This window comes from Notothenia rossii, assembly GCF_949606895.1.
Source record: "Notothenia rossii genome assembly, chromosome: 8".
Classification (NCBI taxonomy): Eukaryota; Metazoa; Chordata; class Actinopteri; order Perciformes; family Nototheniidae; genus Notothenia; species Notothenia rossii.
The window spans coordinates 28,951,009-28,968,465 of NC_136906.1; the positions used below are offsets into that span (position 1 = coordinate 28,951,009).

General features: G+C 37.3%; 1 protein-coding gene across 1 annotated transcript; it reads right to left on the reverse strand.

Annotated features, from left to right (window-relative positions):
- Positions 1-1,842: 1,842 nt before the first annotated feature.
- LOC307014289 (5-hydroxytryptamine receptor 3A) lies at positions 1,843-15,293 on the reverse strand (the record flags this gene model as incomplete). Its single annotated transcript, XM_079642162.1, has 5 exons — positions 1,843-2,413; positions 3,157-3,315; positions 4,494-4,704; positions 7,870-8,024; positions 15,182-15,293. 5 exons carry the CDS (start codon positions 15,291-15,293, stop codon positions 2,148-2,150), a joined length of 903 nt encoding a protein of 300 aa, XP_079498288.1. The 3' UTR covers positions 1,843-2,147.
- Positions 15,294-17,457: the final 2,164 nt, after the last annotated feature.

Sequence of the window (17,457 nt, forward strand, 5' to 3'; positions counted from 1 at the left end):
TGGCTCGCTCTCCTTCGTGAACCGCCTCGAGAAGTTCTCGAACCCGCATATCCGCCTGCTATGGCGCGAGGCATGGGCGGCGAAGGAGGACGCCCTTCGGACCCGTATGTCCCGTACCACCGAGTCTCTGGGGACTCACTCGAGACCGCTCCGCCCATTGGCACTCGGCGAAAGGGTATTCCTCCAGAACCAGCAAGGCCCGAGCCCCCACAAATGGGACAGGTCGGGGATCGTGGTGGAGTCGCCGGGCCACGACCAGTATCGGGTCAGGGTTGACGGTTCGGGACGTCTGACACTGCGCAACCGGCGGTTCCTCCGTGCCTACACACCGGCCACACCCTGCGCCCGCGAGCAGTCGGCTGCGCCGTCGCCGCCGCCCGCTGCCCTGGGTCATCAGCCCCCACCTATCCACCCAGGCTGGGCGACGCCCCAGGGGATTGCTCAGCGGCCGGCTGTCGGGCCCCGCGACTCGGCTATTGGCGCTTCCCCACCGACGCCTGCTGATGGGGCGTCCTCTGACCTCGCTGTTCCTACGGGTGCCTTCCTGGGTGCACCGCTCCCGGTGCCGCAGTCGCCGCCGACGCTGCCCCAGCCGACTCAGCCGCTTGAGGAGGCCGCCTGCACGTTACGAGCCCGAGTCTGGCAGCTGGATACGGGATGTAGACCGTTAACCTATTCCGGCCCATAGCTTTCCGGTCTGGGGGGGATGAAGAGTTTATCGCCGGCCACTAGAGGGCAGTGTCACTGCTGTCGCTGCCCGGTTATGCCGTGCTCTGACCCGGAAGTGCCGAGCGGCCATTTTAGTTCAAACATTGTTCATGCACTCCGCCTCGAGTTGAGACGTTCGTCCACTCATTCATGTAAGACTGTTTCCACTATTATATTATACCATATATTATACTATATATATATTATACTATTATACTACTATACTCTGGTTCGTGGTATATATTTGTGTTGATTGAATTGCATGGATGTAATACTTTGTCAGCTTATCTTGCTGCATTATTCTGTTTTAGGGTGTCGTCATCCTTGTCAATAAATCACCGAAACTGACATTGAGGAGTGTGTTTCTTCATTAATAATAATAATTCAAATAATAACAACAATCATTTTGATAAACAACGAAATAAGTATATATACTATAAACTATTTATACTTCAAGATACTTTTTTTCTTTTGATTTTCGTCATTATATGGTGCTTGGAGCAATCATTCCAATAAAATAGGTTGAAATGAATTGATAACAAAGCTTTTATTGTGAAGTTGAAATTGCGTTATTACCGTTGTCGAAATTGTGACACGTTGGTTAATTCAGCAAACCCGCCCCTCCGTGCTGCCAACATTATCAAAACGACCCACCCCTTTATTTACAGGACATGTCATATGACACATGTATGCTTCCTTTGATATGTTGTGAAAGTTGTTTTTTGTTTGTTTTGGCAGTCTCAGAACTGCTTTAAATATCATTTAGTTATAGTAGGCCCTACTACATTTTGTTAAACTAAATAAAAACGTAATTTAACTTGTGTCTTTTCTTTTTATGCCACTTGCTACTTTAACTACATGTCATAGGGGAAACTTTTTTTTTCTTTATTTATTGTATATTTAGTTTCTACAATCTTATTTTTTTTAATCAGTACAAATAAGACATACAAGCTTTGTTAATAGTTTTAAGATATATGTTGTAAGTTAAATCGATTGCTTTCTCTCCCTCTTTTTTCTTGTCTCACATGCAGTATAGATACAGAGAAGGAACATTTTCAACACAAATGTTGATCCACAAAAATATAATTATATATAAAATATCATAATATAATTCATAATCAGTGTAGGGGAAGCTACTACTCTACTTAATATAACTTAATATACTTCGAAAAATTAGGTAGTAGGATATTACGTACTGTGATAGAAAAGTGTAACTAAATACACTATAAAAGTTCACATGCCAGCAAAATGTGTCTCATTGGCATTCATTTACAAAAGTACCACTAGTTCACAGGTCATGCATGATCCATAATTCAACCAATAACTATTTAAAGATCATTAGGATCTCTTTATATTCTATTTAGTTGTTTAAAAAATAACATTACAGTCCGATTTAAGAGGACACGCTGGCAGATCATACACACATCATCTAATTATTACTATTTGTTGTATATATTTGAAACCCACAATGTATTCATGAATGAGACAAAAAGACCAGTGGCTAAAAAATAGAAGAAAAAGAAGACACGGTCTATGATTACAGCCGCTCTTCTGTAGCGTCCGGTCTTTCTCTGGTCTTTGTGTTCTTCAACTTCCTGTCGAGCTGCTTTCACTTCCTGCAGGATCAGTTTCAGCAGGTCGCCACCAACAGGCCCATCCAGAGGAAGGGAACTTTTGTCAGGGATCCCTTCAGCTCCAGCAGGCTCTGTGTCAAAATGATGATTCAACAGAATGAGTTTTAGAGGGAAAAAATAAATGATTTATTTGGGGTTGTGCAACACATCAGAACTTTAGGAGCCTCATAAGAAACCATGTTGGGTTCTAGATGAATACGTGAAAGAGGTGTTGATAGAAACTCTGGCAAATTCTCTATAAATACCTTTGACTGTAATATATCAATAAAAAAGGATTTTGAACCTGGCTTTATCCACTTACATTCTAAATAGAAATGAATAGGGCAGTGCATCAAGCCTCAATACCTTCAAGGTTCAGAATGAAATATGCATGTTACTTAAAAAATGCAATAATTGTATCCAATGAAAAATGGTTTAGTAGAAAATTGCTTAACCTAAAGATATCAATTCAAACATTTACCAAATGTTGAAATTGGTTCCCAATTGTGTTAAGTTTAGTCAAGGCGATCGTCTTAATAAACACACATTTGCCTGAGGGGGCTTTACCTCAGTACAGCAACTCCTAATCTTGCCCTTTTGCAGCGGAACAAATGAAAAGTGCAAGAGTAATGAACGAAAAAGTTAATTAAACTATTATTATTATTATTATTAATAACAAAATGATTCTTATTCTGGTGAAAAGAGTGAGTGTATTTCCTAAATTAAGCAAAAATAAAGTTTTCTTTTAGTAGATGTGAGTAATTATCTGAATGTATTGCATTCAGTGTTTTTTTTTTAATGTTCATCTTCAACTATTAGTTGGCAGAGACCTTACCTTTCTGATTGTCAACTTCCAACTGAATATCCTCTTGTGCGTCAGCAGGGCTTTTAGCCGTCTTACAGCAGCAACCATCCAGGTCGTATAGGTAGCCCACCAGCATGGCCTCCAGGACGCTCAACCCCACAAAGGCGAAGATGAAAAGGCAGTATTTGGCTATAAAAAAGGGGCAGAAACATTTCTGGTCAGTCTAATATTGTTCATGCCAGGAATAAGCAGGGGCAGAGCACAGGTAAAACTTTGAGATACTTGTACTTTACCTGAGTGTTTCCATTGTATGCTACTGTGTACTTCTACTCCACTACAATTCAGAGGTAAATCGTGTACTTTTACTCCACTACATTTATTTAATACCTTTAGTTACTTCGTAGATTTTGATTAATAATGTGAAATATAAACAACACTTAAAAAGGACTTGAGTTACACCTGGAGTAAATCCACAAGCTACCCTGCAGTATACAAAGTCATTCAAACTAGCTGCACCTTTACCATCTTTGATAACACTTTAATGACCAGTAATTATAAAACGTATCATATATATTATTCTGAAATGGACCAATCTGCACAATGACTACTTTTACTTTTGGTTCTTTAACTCTATTTTAATGCTAATACTTTTGTACTTTTACTTGTACCGGTTTGAATGCAGGTATTTTACTTGTAACAGAGTATTCCTGTGGTACTTCTACTTTTACACAAGTACAAGATCTGTTTACTTGTCCCACCTCTGCTCCCCGTCGATAGAAGATTTCTACGCCAGTAGGGAAACGGTCAGTAGCTCCGTTGTTTTTGAGTGATATTGGCTAGCTAGCAAGCAAACTAGCTAATCTAATACTTCCTCCACAAACTATCGTCCCTGCGTTGAAAGCCACCCAGTTCTTTTGGCCATAGGTTCCACTGTATAACTAAGAATTCAACAACATTCCCATGAGTAGATTTTTTTTTTAAATGTCTGACCTTTACGAGTGAACACACCCAACCAAGCCTATATATTCTTGGGGGTCCGTTTTTATTCAGATTTGTGATTAAAACTTAATGCTCTAAACTCTTTTTCAGGATAGCAAAGCAAAATCACTTTCAAGTTAGGAAATGGTGTTTAGTCCAAATATTGTTTAACCACCAGACAATTGTTGTCTCTTTGCTGGAGTGAAAATAGTCATCCTCAACAAATATATCATGGTTTCAGAATTATGAAGACTAATATTATAGGATTCGTTTTCTACAGGATGATTTTTTACTGGGCAACTTCCATATGATATACTGTACAACATTTAATACATTCCAATATCTAAAGTGAGTTGAGTTGAGTGTTTGAGTTCTGTGTAGCAGCTCACAGATCATTGGCACGTTTGATTCAGTGGAGGGCAAAATGTCCTGAAGAATCAACAGCATGACGGAGATGGACAGGAGTATTGTCACTTTGAAGCTCAGCTTTTCACCTCTGGCCTCACTGATGGAGAATGAGACCAAATCCAGGACCAGAAAAAAGAGCAGTGGGACGATTAAATTGATCACATAGAGCATTGGCTTCCTGGAGATAGAGACCTGAAAAAAAACATGACTTTGATATTAATTAGAGACAAAGATTGTTTCTCAATGTCAAAGAAGCATCCTTAAACGGTTAATTCCCCGCGTCTTTGAATCCCCCTGTACGACTGTCTTCAAAGTCGTTCGTTCAGAAGCAGAAATAATCAGAATTATACTAATTATATGCCAAAATAAAATTAGTTATAAAATAAAATGGAAGATATAAAGTTTTGATTAGTAATAATAAAATAAAGTGTGTAAAAATATTTTAAAAACATTTAAAAAATAGTAAGCATATTCGGAAATATACAGTACGTCCAACCCAGTCTCACAAAAAAATGTGTAATAACTACGTTGGTCCACAACTTGGGACGTAGTATTTCTACAAAAACACCCCTGAAATTGTAAGATCCCTACGTTTTTTTTCACCATTCATTCCAATGGCTGGCGTCTATGTCACGTGATCTTCAAATTTCTCCCTACAGAAAAAAAAAAATTGGCAGAACTTCGTTTTATTCTCGGTGGAAAATGCCTATTTTAAGGTTAGTTTGGCCACTAAAATGCGTTTTGATGTCATTTGATGCGAGAAATATGAGTTGTTATTTCAGATTATGTGTGCAGTGGATGTACATGATCTTTAGTCTGCTAGTTATTACGAAGATTACTTCAGGAAATTGTGTCTTTTCCAACGTTTTCATTGTTACCAAGGTGGTTGCTAGGGACGCTGCTATCGATATTATTTCTCTTATGTTGTGTAACTGTTTAATGGTGTTATCTTTATTGCTACCCCCTTCCCCGTCAATTTATAGTGTTGGTCCACAGCGCAAACGTATTAGTTTAACAAAATCTGCGTCTAAAATTGTGGCATAGATACGTTATTTTCCCCTGTGCAATTCTCCATTTACTCAACAATAATACATAATTATCCTTGTATTTATTTATTTGTTTGATTAATATACACAAGTTGGAGTCCGTCAGGACCGAGGGTCGGAGCAGCTCATTTGCTTTAGAGAATATTACACCCGGAAGTAAGTATTCTCTCCGCTTCGGTTGACAAACCCCGTGATAGTCCTCAAGCTCTGTGATTGGATGTTTGAGAGTGCTCCGAGGGTTACTCCGAGGGTTGCTCAGAGGGCTGCTCCGAGGGTTACGTCGAGCGTCGAACAGCACTTGAAATGGGATGGAACCACGGCAGACTGTCCAAAACTGGATTTGAACGGGTCCTGTAATGCACTGTTGAGGAACCTGCGACCCAAGTATTTCATTCATTGCATAACTACACGGTTTGTGTATATGATATGTCAATAAACCTTAGAAATCTTGAAAGGGATGTGCAAAATACTCATTATATACAGTCTTTAATTAACTATTAGTAGAGAATAACAAGTAATGAATATACTTTATAGGGATCCTATTAATATCTAATAATAAAAATAATGAAATTCAATAACATGCTTTAACCACTAGGTGTCCATTTATATCAGCTGTGCACCTTTATGGTGTAAATACAGCCTATCTACCAATTGGATCAAATATAAACTGCAAAGAGACGTATCGTGTGAAAAGAAATGTAAGAGGTTGTTTAATTGCTGATATATTTATGATCCACGTCACGTTTTCAGTTTTGGCGGCAGTTCCTCATGTTTGTCTAGAAGTCTTCTCATCAGGGCTCTATAAAGAGAACTACGGCAGATATGTAATATTTAATGCAGCCGAACCGTGTATTACAATACCGTTATGTGATGACTTTCAAAGAGAAAAGCAAGCACACTCGGAATAAAGTATTGTTTTATTTTTTTTAAATGTTTTCGGTCTGTTTCCGGTATTTGTTTATGACGATGTGATGTGAGATGTGAGACTGGGTTGGAGAATTGCACAGGGGAAAATAACGTATCTATGCCACAATTTTAGATGCGGATTTTGTTAAACTAATACATTTGCGCTGTGGACCAACACTATAAATTGACGGGGAAGGGGGTAGCAATAAAGATAACACCATTAAACAGTTACACAACATAACAGAAATAATATTGATAGCAGCGTCCCTAGCAACCACCTTAGTAACAATGAAAACGTTGTATCTAGACACAATTTCCTGAAGTAATCTTCGTAATAACTAGCAAACTAAATATCATGTACATCCACTGCACACATAATCTGAAATAACAACTCATATTTCTCGCATCAAATGACATCAAAACGCATTTTAATGGCCAAACTAACCTTAAAATAGGCATTTCCCACCGAGAATAAAACGAAGTTTGGCCATGTTTTTTTTTCTGTAGGGAGACATTTGAAGATCACGTGACACAGCCATTCGAATGAATGGTGAAAAAAAACGTAGGGATCTTACAATTTCAGAGGCGTTTTTGTAGAAATACTACGTCCCAAGTTGTGGACCAACGTAGTTATTACACGTTTTTTTTGTGAGACTGGGTTGGTACGTTCGTAAATGCTACAGCACCAAAGGTCACTATTTTTTTTATCAATGGTGATTCTTTAATATTTTGTAAACAACCTCAATTGGCACCGAGGTCATAATCCCAAACGGGACCTTTATAACCCTGAAATTAAAAAAAAATCCATTATGAGTAACGCGCTGCAGTTTCATAAACGATGCAAATAATTTTATTTTGCCAAAACACACACTGTCACTGTACACTTACCTAAAATGTAAGTTTTATTTACTTATTTTAACAAGGTAATCGCATAATTCCTTCCTATATTATGGCAGATATGCTGTAAACTAGCTTGCTAATGTAGCTAACTTAGTGTGCCAAAACTGAGAGTGCCAACTTTAAAAAAAAACGAGAACCAGCGCTCCGTCTCAGCTGTGTGCATCACTTTTTAGAGTCCCTGTTTTCGTAGCATCTTGCAGCGTTTTGTATTTGCAGTGTTTCATTTATTTAGCGCTTTTAGTAAAAGCTGCGCATGTTTCATCAAGCTGGTGGAGGTGTTTCGTCATTCGCATGTGTTTTGGCACATTTGTGTTTTTACATTTGCATCGTTTTTTTTTAAGTTCAGCACGTTTATCCTAATGGCAGTGTTTTGGGCTGCACCTCTTGGCCAGCATACAATGTCTTCTTAATACCTGAATAAAAAACAAAACATCTCGCTTCAAATAAAAAGAGTTGAAAGAAAGAAAATACTGTTGTAAAATGTAATTACGAATATTTTTCTTACCTTGTATATGAGTTTGCTTTTACTTTCTTTGGTTACATTTAATAAAATAATTGTCATGTTTTGGAGTTCCCATTCGCCCTTTGTAACCATTAAATGATCAGAGACCTTAGTGAGGGCCGTGCCACTGTTGAGTGGCTCTAGTTGTACAGCGTGTTCTGTGAGGAGAAAAGAGGTTTTAAATAATGATATCATCGATATTCAACAAAAAAAAGTTCATGCATTGATCAATTGTGATGGCCTGGAATATTTGTGTGCCACTATAACATGACTTCTTTCAGACTTGTGGAAAGCCCACGTCTAATTAACACATTTAGATGTTATTGACTAACTTTGTCTATTTGTCGCATTATATCGTGCCTCATTTGCATATTTAACCACACACTGTAAAATATTACCATGATTTCACAATATTTAGCTGTAATATTTTACAATAAATTAGGATTTTACCACTTTACAGTCTTTAACTGTAATGTTCACAATATAATACTGTAATTTTGAATTTCACAGTGAAATCAATACAGGCACAGTTAATTTCTGTGAATATACAGGATAAATGATTACCAGGATTTCACAACATGTTACTGTATTATTTCACAGTAAAATACTGTATTCAGACCATCCTCTGTGATAACACAACAAATTAAGTGATTTTCTTGCTTGTAGCGCTCTTGCTTGGCAACAAATTACAACAAATCACCATAGTCCATCCAGCACAGGTAAAAAAAAAAAAATTACTAATTGTCTGTCAAAAGATGGCGACACGGGCGAATGCTGCGAACGCAGCGAACGCTGATCTCCTAGAAATTAAGGACGCTTTATCCAGCATTACCAAGGATATAAGTGACTTAAATAAGACCCGAAAGGATGACAGCATAACAATTAAAAAACTGCTGGAAACGAACGGAAGCATGGAGAGGATAATGACGGAAAAAGACGAGAAGATTGTCACGCTGGAGGGAAGGATCGAGGAGCTTGAACAACACACCCGAAAAGAGGATGTTATTGTGACCGGATTAAAAATCATAAAACCATATTCCCGGGTAGTGAAAGGAGATTCTGCACCTTCTACAGACAGAGACGGACATGATTTGGTCGAAATACAGGTGCTCGAGGCACTTAACGATCGTGGCGTGTACCTGAAGTCTGAGGAGATTGAGATCTGCCACACACTTGGGAAGCCGTCAGAAAGTGGATTCCAAAGGGTGATCATAAAACTTGTGAGCAGAAAGACAAAAGTTTGTATGATGATAAACGCCAAGAAACTGAAAGGGACCGGAATTTACATTAACGAGCACCTCACGAAAAGGAACGCGGATATTGCAAGAACTGCGAGAGACCTGAGGAAGAGGAACAAAATCGAAGCTACCTGGACCAGGGAATGTAAAATATTCATCAAAACAAACGAAGGAAAAGTATCGATTGTGAAGGACAGTGAGGACTTATCTATATTTTAATGAACTCTGAGGGTAAGAATATTACTCCCGCTATTGGTAAAGTATCAAATAATGCAATTACATCGATGCGCTATTTTCCCTCACTTCATTCATTAAGCGCGAGTCAAAAGTTCCATCGACCACTCGATAATAATCCGTCATATTCAGTTTTGTATTTTGTCCTGTGTGTTAAAAAATAATCCCCTGTATTGTATGATCAGTCATGAATTTACCTCCGTGTATGTACCATGAACTCAAATCACCCAGTCCCAGTGACCACAGTGACCGGAGTAAACTCTTAGGATTTAAATCTCTTTGATGAAAATCTAATAAGAGATAACTGTTTCGACTCTCACATTGACCCAGACTCTAATTTCTTCAGGAATCTTACCAACAACTGCTGCTACTATAGCGAAACACTTTTTAACTTAGAACTTAAAGCTATTAATGGCTTTTCATTAATACACTTTAATGCCCGTAGCCTTAATGCAAATAGTGACAAAATCAAACTATATTTTCAACTCATAAATAGATCTTTTGACATCATTGCAATCTCAGAGACCTGGCAAACTGACTGAAACACTGTTGACAATTTTTTACCCGATTATGTGGCTTTTCATATGAATCGCAAACTCCAAAGAGGTGGAGGGGTTTCACTGTTTGTTAAAAACACACTTTCTGCGAGATTGGTAGAAAGTCTCTCCCTCTGCTGCAACAACCTCCCTTGAATCTGTCACCGTAGACATTGAGCTAAAACAGAAAAAACATATACTCGTCTCATGCATGTATAGAAAGCAAGTAATCTTGAGGAATTTAATGAACAAGTATAAAAAATGCTCAGACCTCATAGAATTAAAAACCTTTATGTGTGTGGAGATTTCAACGTTAATTTATTAAAATACAACTCGCTCCAACAGGCGAGACACTTCTTCTCTCGGGCTTCTCCCTCTAATAACCAAACCAACCAGGTTAACTAGCACTACTGAAACGTTAATTGATAACATTTTCACTAACGTCCTTGAAACGGAACATCATAGTGGGCCCTCATCACTGATGTCAGTGATCACCTGCCAATATTCACAATTTGCGGAAAAGAACCTGTAAATAACAAAGAACAAAATACATACATAACTAAGCAGACATTAAATGACAGTTCTCTAAATAAATTAAATATTAATTTAAAAAATGAAAAATGGCAAGAAGTATTTGAGATTCAAGATGTAAAAAAATCCTATAATGAGTTTGTAAGGATTTTCATGCAAAACATGAACGAATGTTGTCCATATATTAAAATTAAGATTGGCAACAGGAATAATAATGACTCAAAACCCTGGTTCACTCGTGGACTGAAAAACGCTTGCTGTAAAAAAAATGCACTCTATAGGACATTTTTGAAAAGTAAAAGTACTGAAGATGAAAGTCGTTATAAATTGTATAAAAACAAATTGACTACAATCCTTAGAAACTGTGAAAAACGATACTTTGCTGAAAAATTAGAAAATGCCATAGGAGATATGAAAACCACTTGGAAGGTAATAAATAGCATAATTAAGAAGAAAACAACTGACAACAGAAATGAATTCAAGAAATTCCAAACCGAAGGAAAAACCCCAACGGATGTTGCAAATAGCTTTAATGAGTTCTTTACTGAAATTGGCCACAATATGGCGAGTAAAATCAGCCCAACTTCATCTAAAGTGGATGATTTTCTGAAAAACAGCAACCAACAGAGTATGTTTCTGAGCCCAATTACAGAAAATGAACTGCTTGATATTGTTAATCCTCAACACAGTAAACAGTCCAAAGATTATTTAGGACTTAGTATGAATATTGTTAAACAAGTTGCACCAAACATTGTAGCCCCCCTAGTAAATATATGCAATAAATCGTTCCAACAAGGTATTTTTCCCAATTAAATGAAAATCGCAAAGGTGATTCCGGTTTTCAAATCTGGTTATAAATCTAGTTTGAATAATTATAGACCCATTTCTTTACTACCACAATTCTCAAAAATCCTGGAAAAACTCTTTAACAACCATCTGGAGTCATTCCTCAGCAAATGTAATATACTATGCCCCAGCCAATATGGATTTCAGAAAAATCACTCTACTTCTTCAGCAGTAATTGAACTGGTTGAAGAAATTACCAACAACATTGAGAAAAAAATGATTAAAGCCGGTATATTCATTGACCTTAAAAAGGCTTTTGATACTGTGAACCATACCATACTGCTACACAAATTGGAACATTATGGCATAAGGGGTCAAGCTAAAGAATGGGTCAAGAGTTATCTGATAAATAGGATACAATATGTGGATATAGACGAGGCGACATCAAACAATCTTCCTATAACATGTGGAGTCCCTCAAGGATCAATTTTAGGTCCAAAACTGTTCTTGATTTATATTAATGACATTATCAACACCTCCGACATGTTAAAATTCATTTTGTTTGCCGATGATACCACCATTCTCTGCTCCCATCATAATCTTGGTGATCTTGTTAAAATTGTTAATTCAGAATTAGAAATACTATGTAACTGGTTTGCAGTTAATAAATTATCCCTTAATGTGGCCAAAACAAATTACATGTTATTCAATACAAAGTCTGAGAGTAGAAATGACTGTATTATACGGATTTGCAATACTGAGATAGAGAAAGTTGGTGCATGTAAATTCTTAGGACTCATTGTTGATGAAAAACTCAACTGGAAGCACCATATAAATTATGTACAAACTAAACTCTCAGAAACAATAGGTATTTTGTATCGTACTAAGAACATTCTCGAGGAAAAAATACTCAGAACTTTTTATAACAGTCTATTTCTCCCTTACCTTCATTACTGCTCCGAAATATGGGGAAACACATACTCAACAAATCTACAAAAAATAATAACATCTAAAAAAAAAAAGTATTACGAATAGTCTGTGGTGTTGGTAAATATGGACACACAACTCCCATATTTAAAAAACTCAATCTATTCAAATTTGTTGATATAGTTAAGCTTAAAACAGTACTGATTATGCACAACATTTTCCATAACAAAATGCCTACTAACATTCAAAAGCAGTTCCAAGCCACAATCATGAAATACCCAACCAGGCATCCTAACTGGTTGTGTAGCAAGCCCTGTAGAACAACCATCAAATCACACAGCTTATCCATAATCGGAGTTAGAACGTGGAATGGACTTCACCCAGACCTTTCAAGTATTACAAGTCATCAACAATTCAAAACTAAAGTAAAAACAATTATATTTGCAGATTACTCCAGCTAACAGGTATTGGATATTCCCACTATTGCTTATACCTGTATATGCATTTGCTTTTTTCTTGCCCTAATTTATTTTTATTTTTTTCCAGTTTTCATTGGTCTTCTTTGTTTCTTTGTACTCCTTAATTTCTATACGTTTTTGACGAAATAAATGCCATTATTATTATATTGATGCTAATGATGATGCACGGGAGGCCTCCCGTGCATCATCATTAGCATCATTAACTCCGGCCTTGTCAGGTATTGAACAACCAATAAATAAAGAACACAGAATTATTAAATATAAAACACAGAATTTGTGTGATTATACTAAATGATTTACAAATAAACACCACATATTTACAACTGTTACACATGCTGATGTAACGCAAATGTTTCCAACTTAGGATCAATGAAGTATATCTTATCTCTTTCGACTCCACTTTGAGCGATATAATTACTAACAAAGCACTTATATACTGATAAAGGACTGGCTTATCTAAAGCCAGTTGAGTAGCACTTGAAGTGTTTTAGCTCTATGAAACCTGATGTACTTATATGATTCTGTTTTCTTCAAGTTTGTATCTTGTTGGTCGAACGCACTTATTGTAAGTCGCTTTGGATAAAAGCGTCAGCTAAATGCAATGTAATGTAAGATGATCGATGGCTACTGCCATATTTGCCTCTGAACCTTGACAAGTGCATGTTTCAGGCTTATCAATTAACAACAGGAGGGGTCACAGACATAAGACCAGCTGTTAAATAAAGCTCTTCTGACCTTAGCTGGCATGTGGGTATATATATTAATGCTGCCCATTGTGGGCACAAGCAATTTTCACCCATTTATGAATTATAAGTTTTAAATTTGAGTGTTTCCTATCCCCTAAACCTCCAGGGATGTACACAGTTTAATACTGGCAACTTCTTATTATGGGAAATACGAAAACGTCTTTTAAAACTACAATTCTCAGTAGATACGTGCCATAGATCATGTTGCAAAACACACAATAGCCAGCATGTGTAGTTCTGGGGACAGGGTGGGGGAGGGGGGGACGGGGTGGACCCGTTCAAATCCAGTTTTGGACAGTCTGCCGTGGTTCCATCCCATTTCAAAGTGTTGTTCGACGCTCGGCGTAACCCTCGGCGCACACACTCAAACATCCAATCACAGAGCTTGAGGACTATCACGGGGCAACAAAAGTCCTACATTATTCAATTAAAATAAAGAAGTAAAAACAATAAGTGTGGCTTGATATTGAGTAAGAAAAAGGTTGATAAACGCTTTGAGAATGGATCTGCGGAGAGCATTTCGCCGCGATCCCAACTCCTCTATTACCAACGTTCAGGGAGCTCTATGCAAGTCAATGGGACGCCCTGCCCGTTGAAAACTGACTTCCAAGGGGTACCCTGTACATAATAGAGTGACCGGGAGAGGCCCTGACCGTCCATCAATATGTGACGGGTTGGGAGTGGGAACGTGTTGTGCAGAGGACCTGGTAGTCCAGTTTTCGTGGCTTTATTTTGTTTCCCATGGTTTATATTTGATTTCTGGTGGGGGGGGGGAGCTCTGGGTCCTATGGTCCGTGGTGTGGCTGGGTCGGGTTCCTTCCTTCTGTTTGTTCCTTTTGGCCAGTCAGACCTCTTTTTGTTTCCCGTTTCGCTTGTGTGAGCAAACGGCTGATTATCAATAAATGCTCGTTACCAAGTACCGGTTATTGCGTGTATTCTTTCATGTTGCGGGTCTCAGCACGAGCCACTACCGCGGAGTAGAGGTTGGGGCCGTAACAAAATGTCCAAGACACTGTGAAATGTACTTTGCACTTCAATGGAGTAATACAAAGTTAAAATTGGCATTTTCTTTGTTTTTCTTTGTTGATTGAGCTGATTGAATTGTGTAGTTATGGTAAAATCCCAGTTAACTAGTCAAATGTACAATATATTATCGTGTTATTTACATTTGTATATTTAAAGTAAATTACTGGGGAAATGACTGTGTTGCATTACTTCTACAGTAATAGTGTGAAAATACAGGTAATTACTGTAATTTATGTACAGCAAGGTACCATAATACCACAGCTCTGTACTGCTATATCACAGTAATTCCATGGGCATGGCACCTGTAAATTCACAGTATTTAGTTGTACTTTTATTCTAATTTACTGTAAAATATCTACAGCAAATTACTGTGAAATATCTACAGTCAATTACTGTGAAATATTTACAGTACATTACTGTGAAATCCATGCAACTAGTAGCCAGTAATTTACTGTCATTTTACAGCCAAACATTTTACAGTGTAACATTTCAGAACACTTGTAATGAAATTATATTATAATTATAGCCTTATAAATAGATTTTTCTTTCCTAAAAAAAGAGTGGAAAATCGTGATATTTGTTATGGCTGTTGACAGTATTTTTGGAGTGAAGAGAAGAATCCCCTCTGTAACAGCCCTCTAATTTGGCAACAAAATGAAACAACCATTTTAATTGTTGCCTCATGCACGTTAAGATTTCTGTTAAAGAATTGATGCAAATAAGCAATACAAACTATGCAAGATTCATGCTGGTATCTAACTAAATTAAACCCTAATCCTCTGAGGTGTCTCCCCTAGCTTGGTGTAAATTACCTTCTGAGGTCATGGATGAAAATGTGATAGTACACTCTTGCGTATCAAAGGGGAACAGCAAGAGATCCATCCGACAGGTGGAAGTCAGCCGCTCTCGTGTAGTTGCCAACATCAAACCGTTGGGATACAATTTCACGACTGCACTTTTGTGAATGCTCCCAGCATCAGAGGTACTGAAAAAGTAAAGAATGACATTCTGATTTAATGTGTTTGCCTGGATCTTCATCAAAAACTGGTCAAAGCACAGATGTTTATAATTACAGACATCTAAACAAATCACAGTACTGTATATATAACTAGCATTAACTGCTTTGCATCATTTTTGTTTCACTGACTTTAGATACATTATATGGAATTTCCCCGACTGGTTCTTTCAATTAAAAAAATTGAGAGTTTTTTTTCATACAACAACTGCCTTCAGGATGCTACCACGAGCTGAATAACTCGAGGAGGTCTCCTTCTCTCCAAAACAAACAGACTCTGTGATACAAACCGGTAAAGACACTGATAAAGCAGTTACACGATCAAATCTGTTTCCCCAATGCTGTTCCACTTTAACCATATTTTGCTAAGCTTGTTACTCTGATAACATTAAGGGGCCCTATTATGCTCAATTTCAAGTTTATTTTGGATTTGTATTCCTCTACTGTGATATGTTTACATGCTGTAATGTTCAAAAAGGTATTTTTCTCCTACTGCCTGTGCTCTTTTCCCCCTCTGTCTGAAACCAGAGCCCAGTCTGCTCTGATTGGTTAGCTGGCCGGTTCTGTTGTGTATGGTAAACCGCTTAGAGTTGTGTAATATCCCAGCCCTAAGGGCTGGGATATTACACAACTCGTACTAGTACAATGTGTTGGAGCACTAGCCAATAGAAGCACAAGTGTTACATGGTGATGTCACTATGCTCCAAAAGTAAACAGAGGAGTCCAATGGAGGCATTTCAGGCTGGGGGGAGTGTGTGGGAGAGAAACTCTTTCTGCAGGGGACACAGAGATTTTAGCGTTTGCAGACCCTTTACATGCAAAAAGATATAACACTCAACAGGAAAGGGTTAACCCCAAAAAGCAGAACAGGGTGTCATTAAATAAAGCTATATTTTGGAATTGGACTTTTTAGGAGCCTGCTTTATGAAACTTCCCTTTAAATAAGATTCTCAACCTTCAACTCTGATAAATGAGAACTCACTCCTCTTTGATTTGAATATCTGGGATCCACAGCTTGATTCTTGGAACAGTCAGCATATTTATCCCGCAAAAGTCTGTAGAATTCCAAGTTAGGAATTCATTTGTCCACCACTGGGAAAATACAAATGAACATTTAAAAAATGCTTTGAAACAGATTGATGAGTGAGATTGAAATAGACATTACTGATGTTTGAAAATGCAATTTAATTCTTGAGCACCTAAAATAAACATTATCATTGATGACACTCACCATTCTGACCCAAATGTGGCTCGTGACCGTCTGAGACTTCTCATCCTGCAGACAATAGATGTAGTATTGCAATCATAAGCATTTACAGCAAAAATAACTTGAAAAGATCGATGTTCTTACTTACTTACTGTATATCCATCCACAAAGACAGTTCTGTGTTTTTTCTAGGTTTGGAGATTTCTGTCTCTGACATTTTCATTGGATTTTAAATATTTTATAAATAATAAAGTAGTTGCAGAATGGCTACTTTTACTGTTAAAATACAGCGCTCCCAAATCTCTACATAAGATATAAGAAATATATTTCTAGACTTCACTACGACAAGAATAAATACATTATATTAACCTTTTAAAATACACATAGAAAAATGTAAAGATATTTATTTTAACATTGTTGAGAAATATAATACGTCAGTCCAACAAAAATAGTGCTCACTGACTAAAATAATAAAATACTGCTGCTAAAAAACATATTTTCATCGGGGGCTCTGTTACAGTAAAGCATGTATAAAATGTTGGAAAAAACCCTTTATTGGTGCATAAATGGATGGACTTTTACTTGATGCAGATTTTTCTACACCATTGTGGCACTACTTTAACTTAAGTGAAAGATTTAAGTAACTTCTCCACGTCTGACTGACTGGTTTTAATATAAAAACAATTACACTAAAAAAAACTCAGGTCGAATACAATATTGACTAAATGTACTTTTTAACACTACAGACAACTAATAACAAAATAGGTAAGAGCAAATATATTTGTTTGATAGAAATTACATTTAAAAACAGATACCTTCATGAATGCAATGCACACTGAATCTGAATTGTTTTCCCTATGAAGACA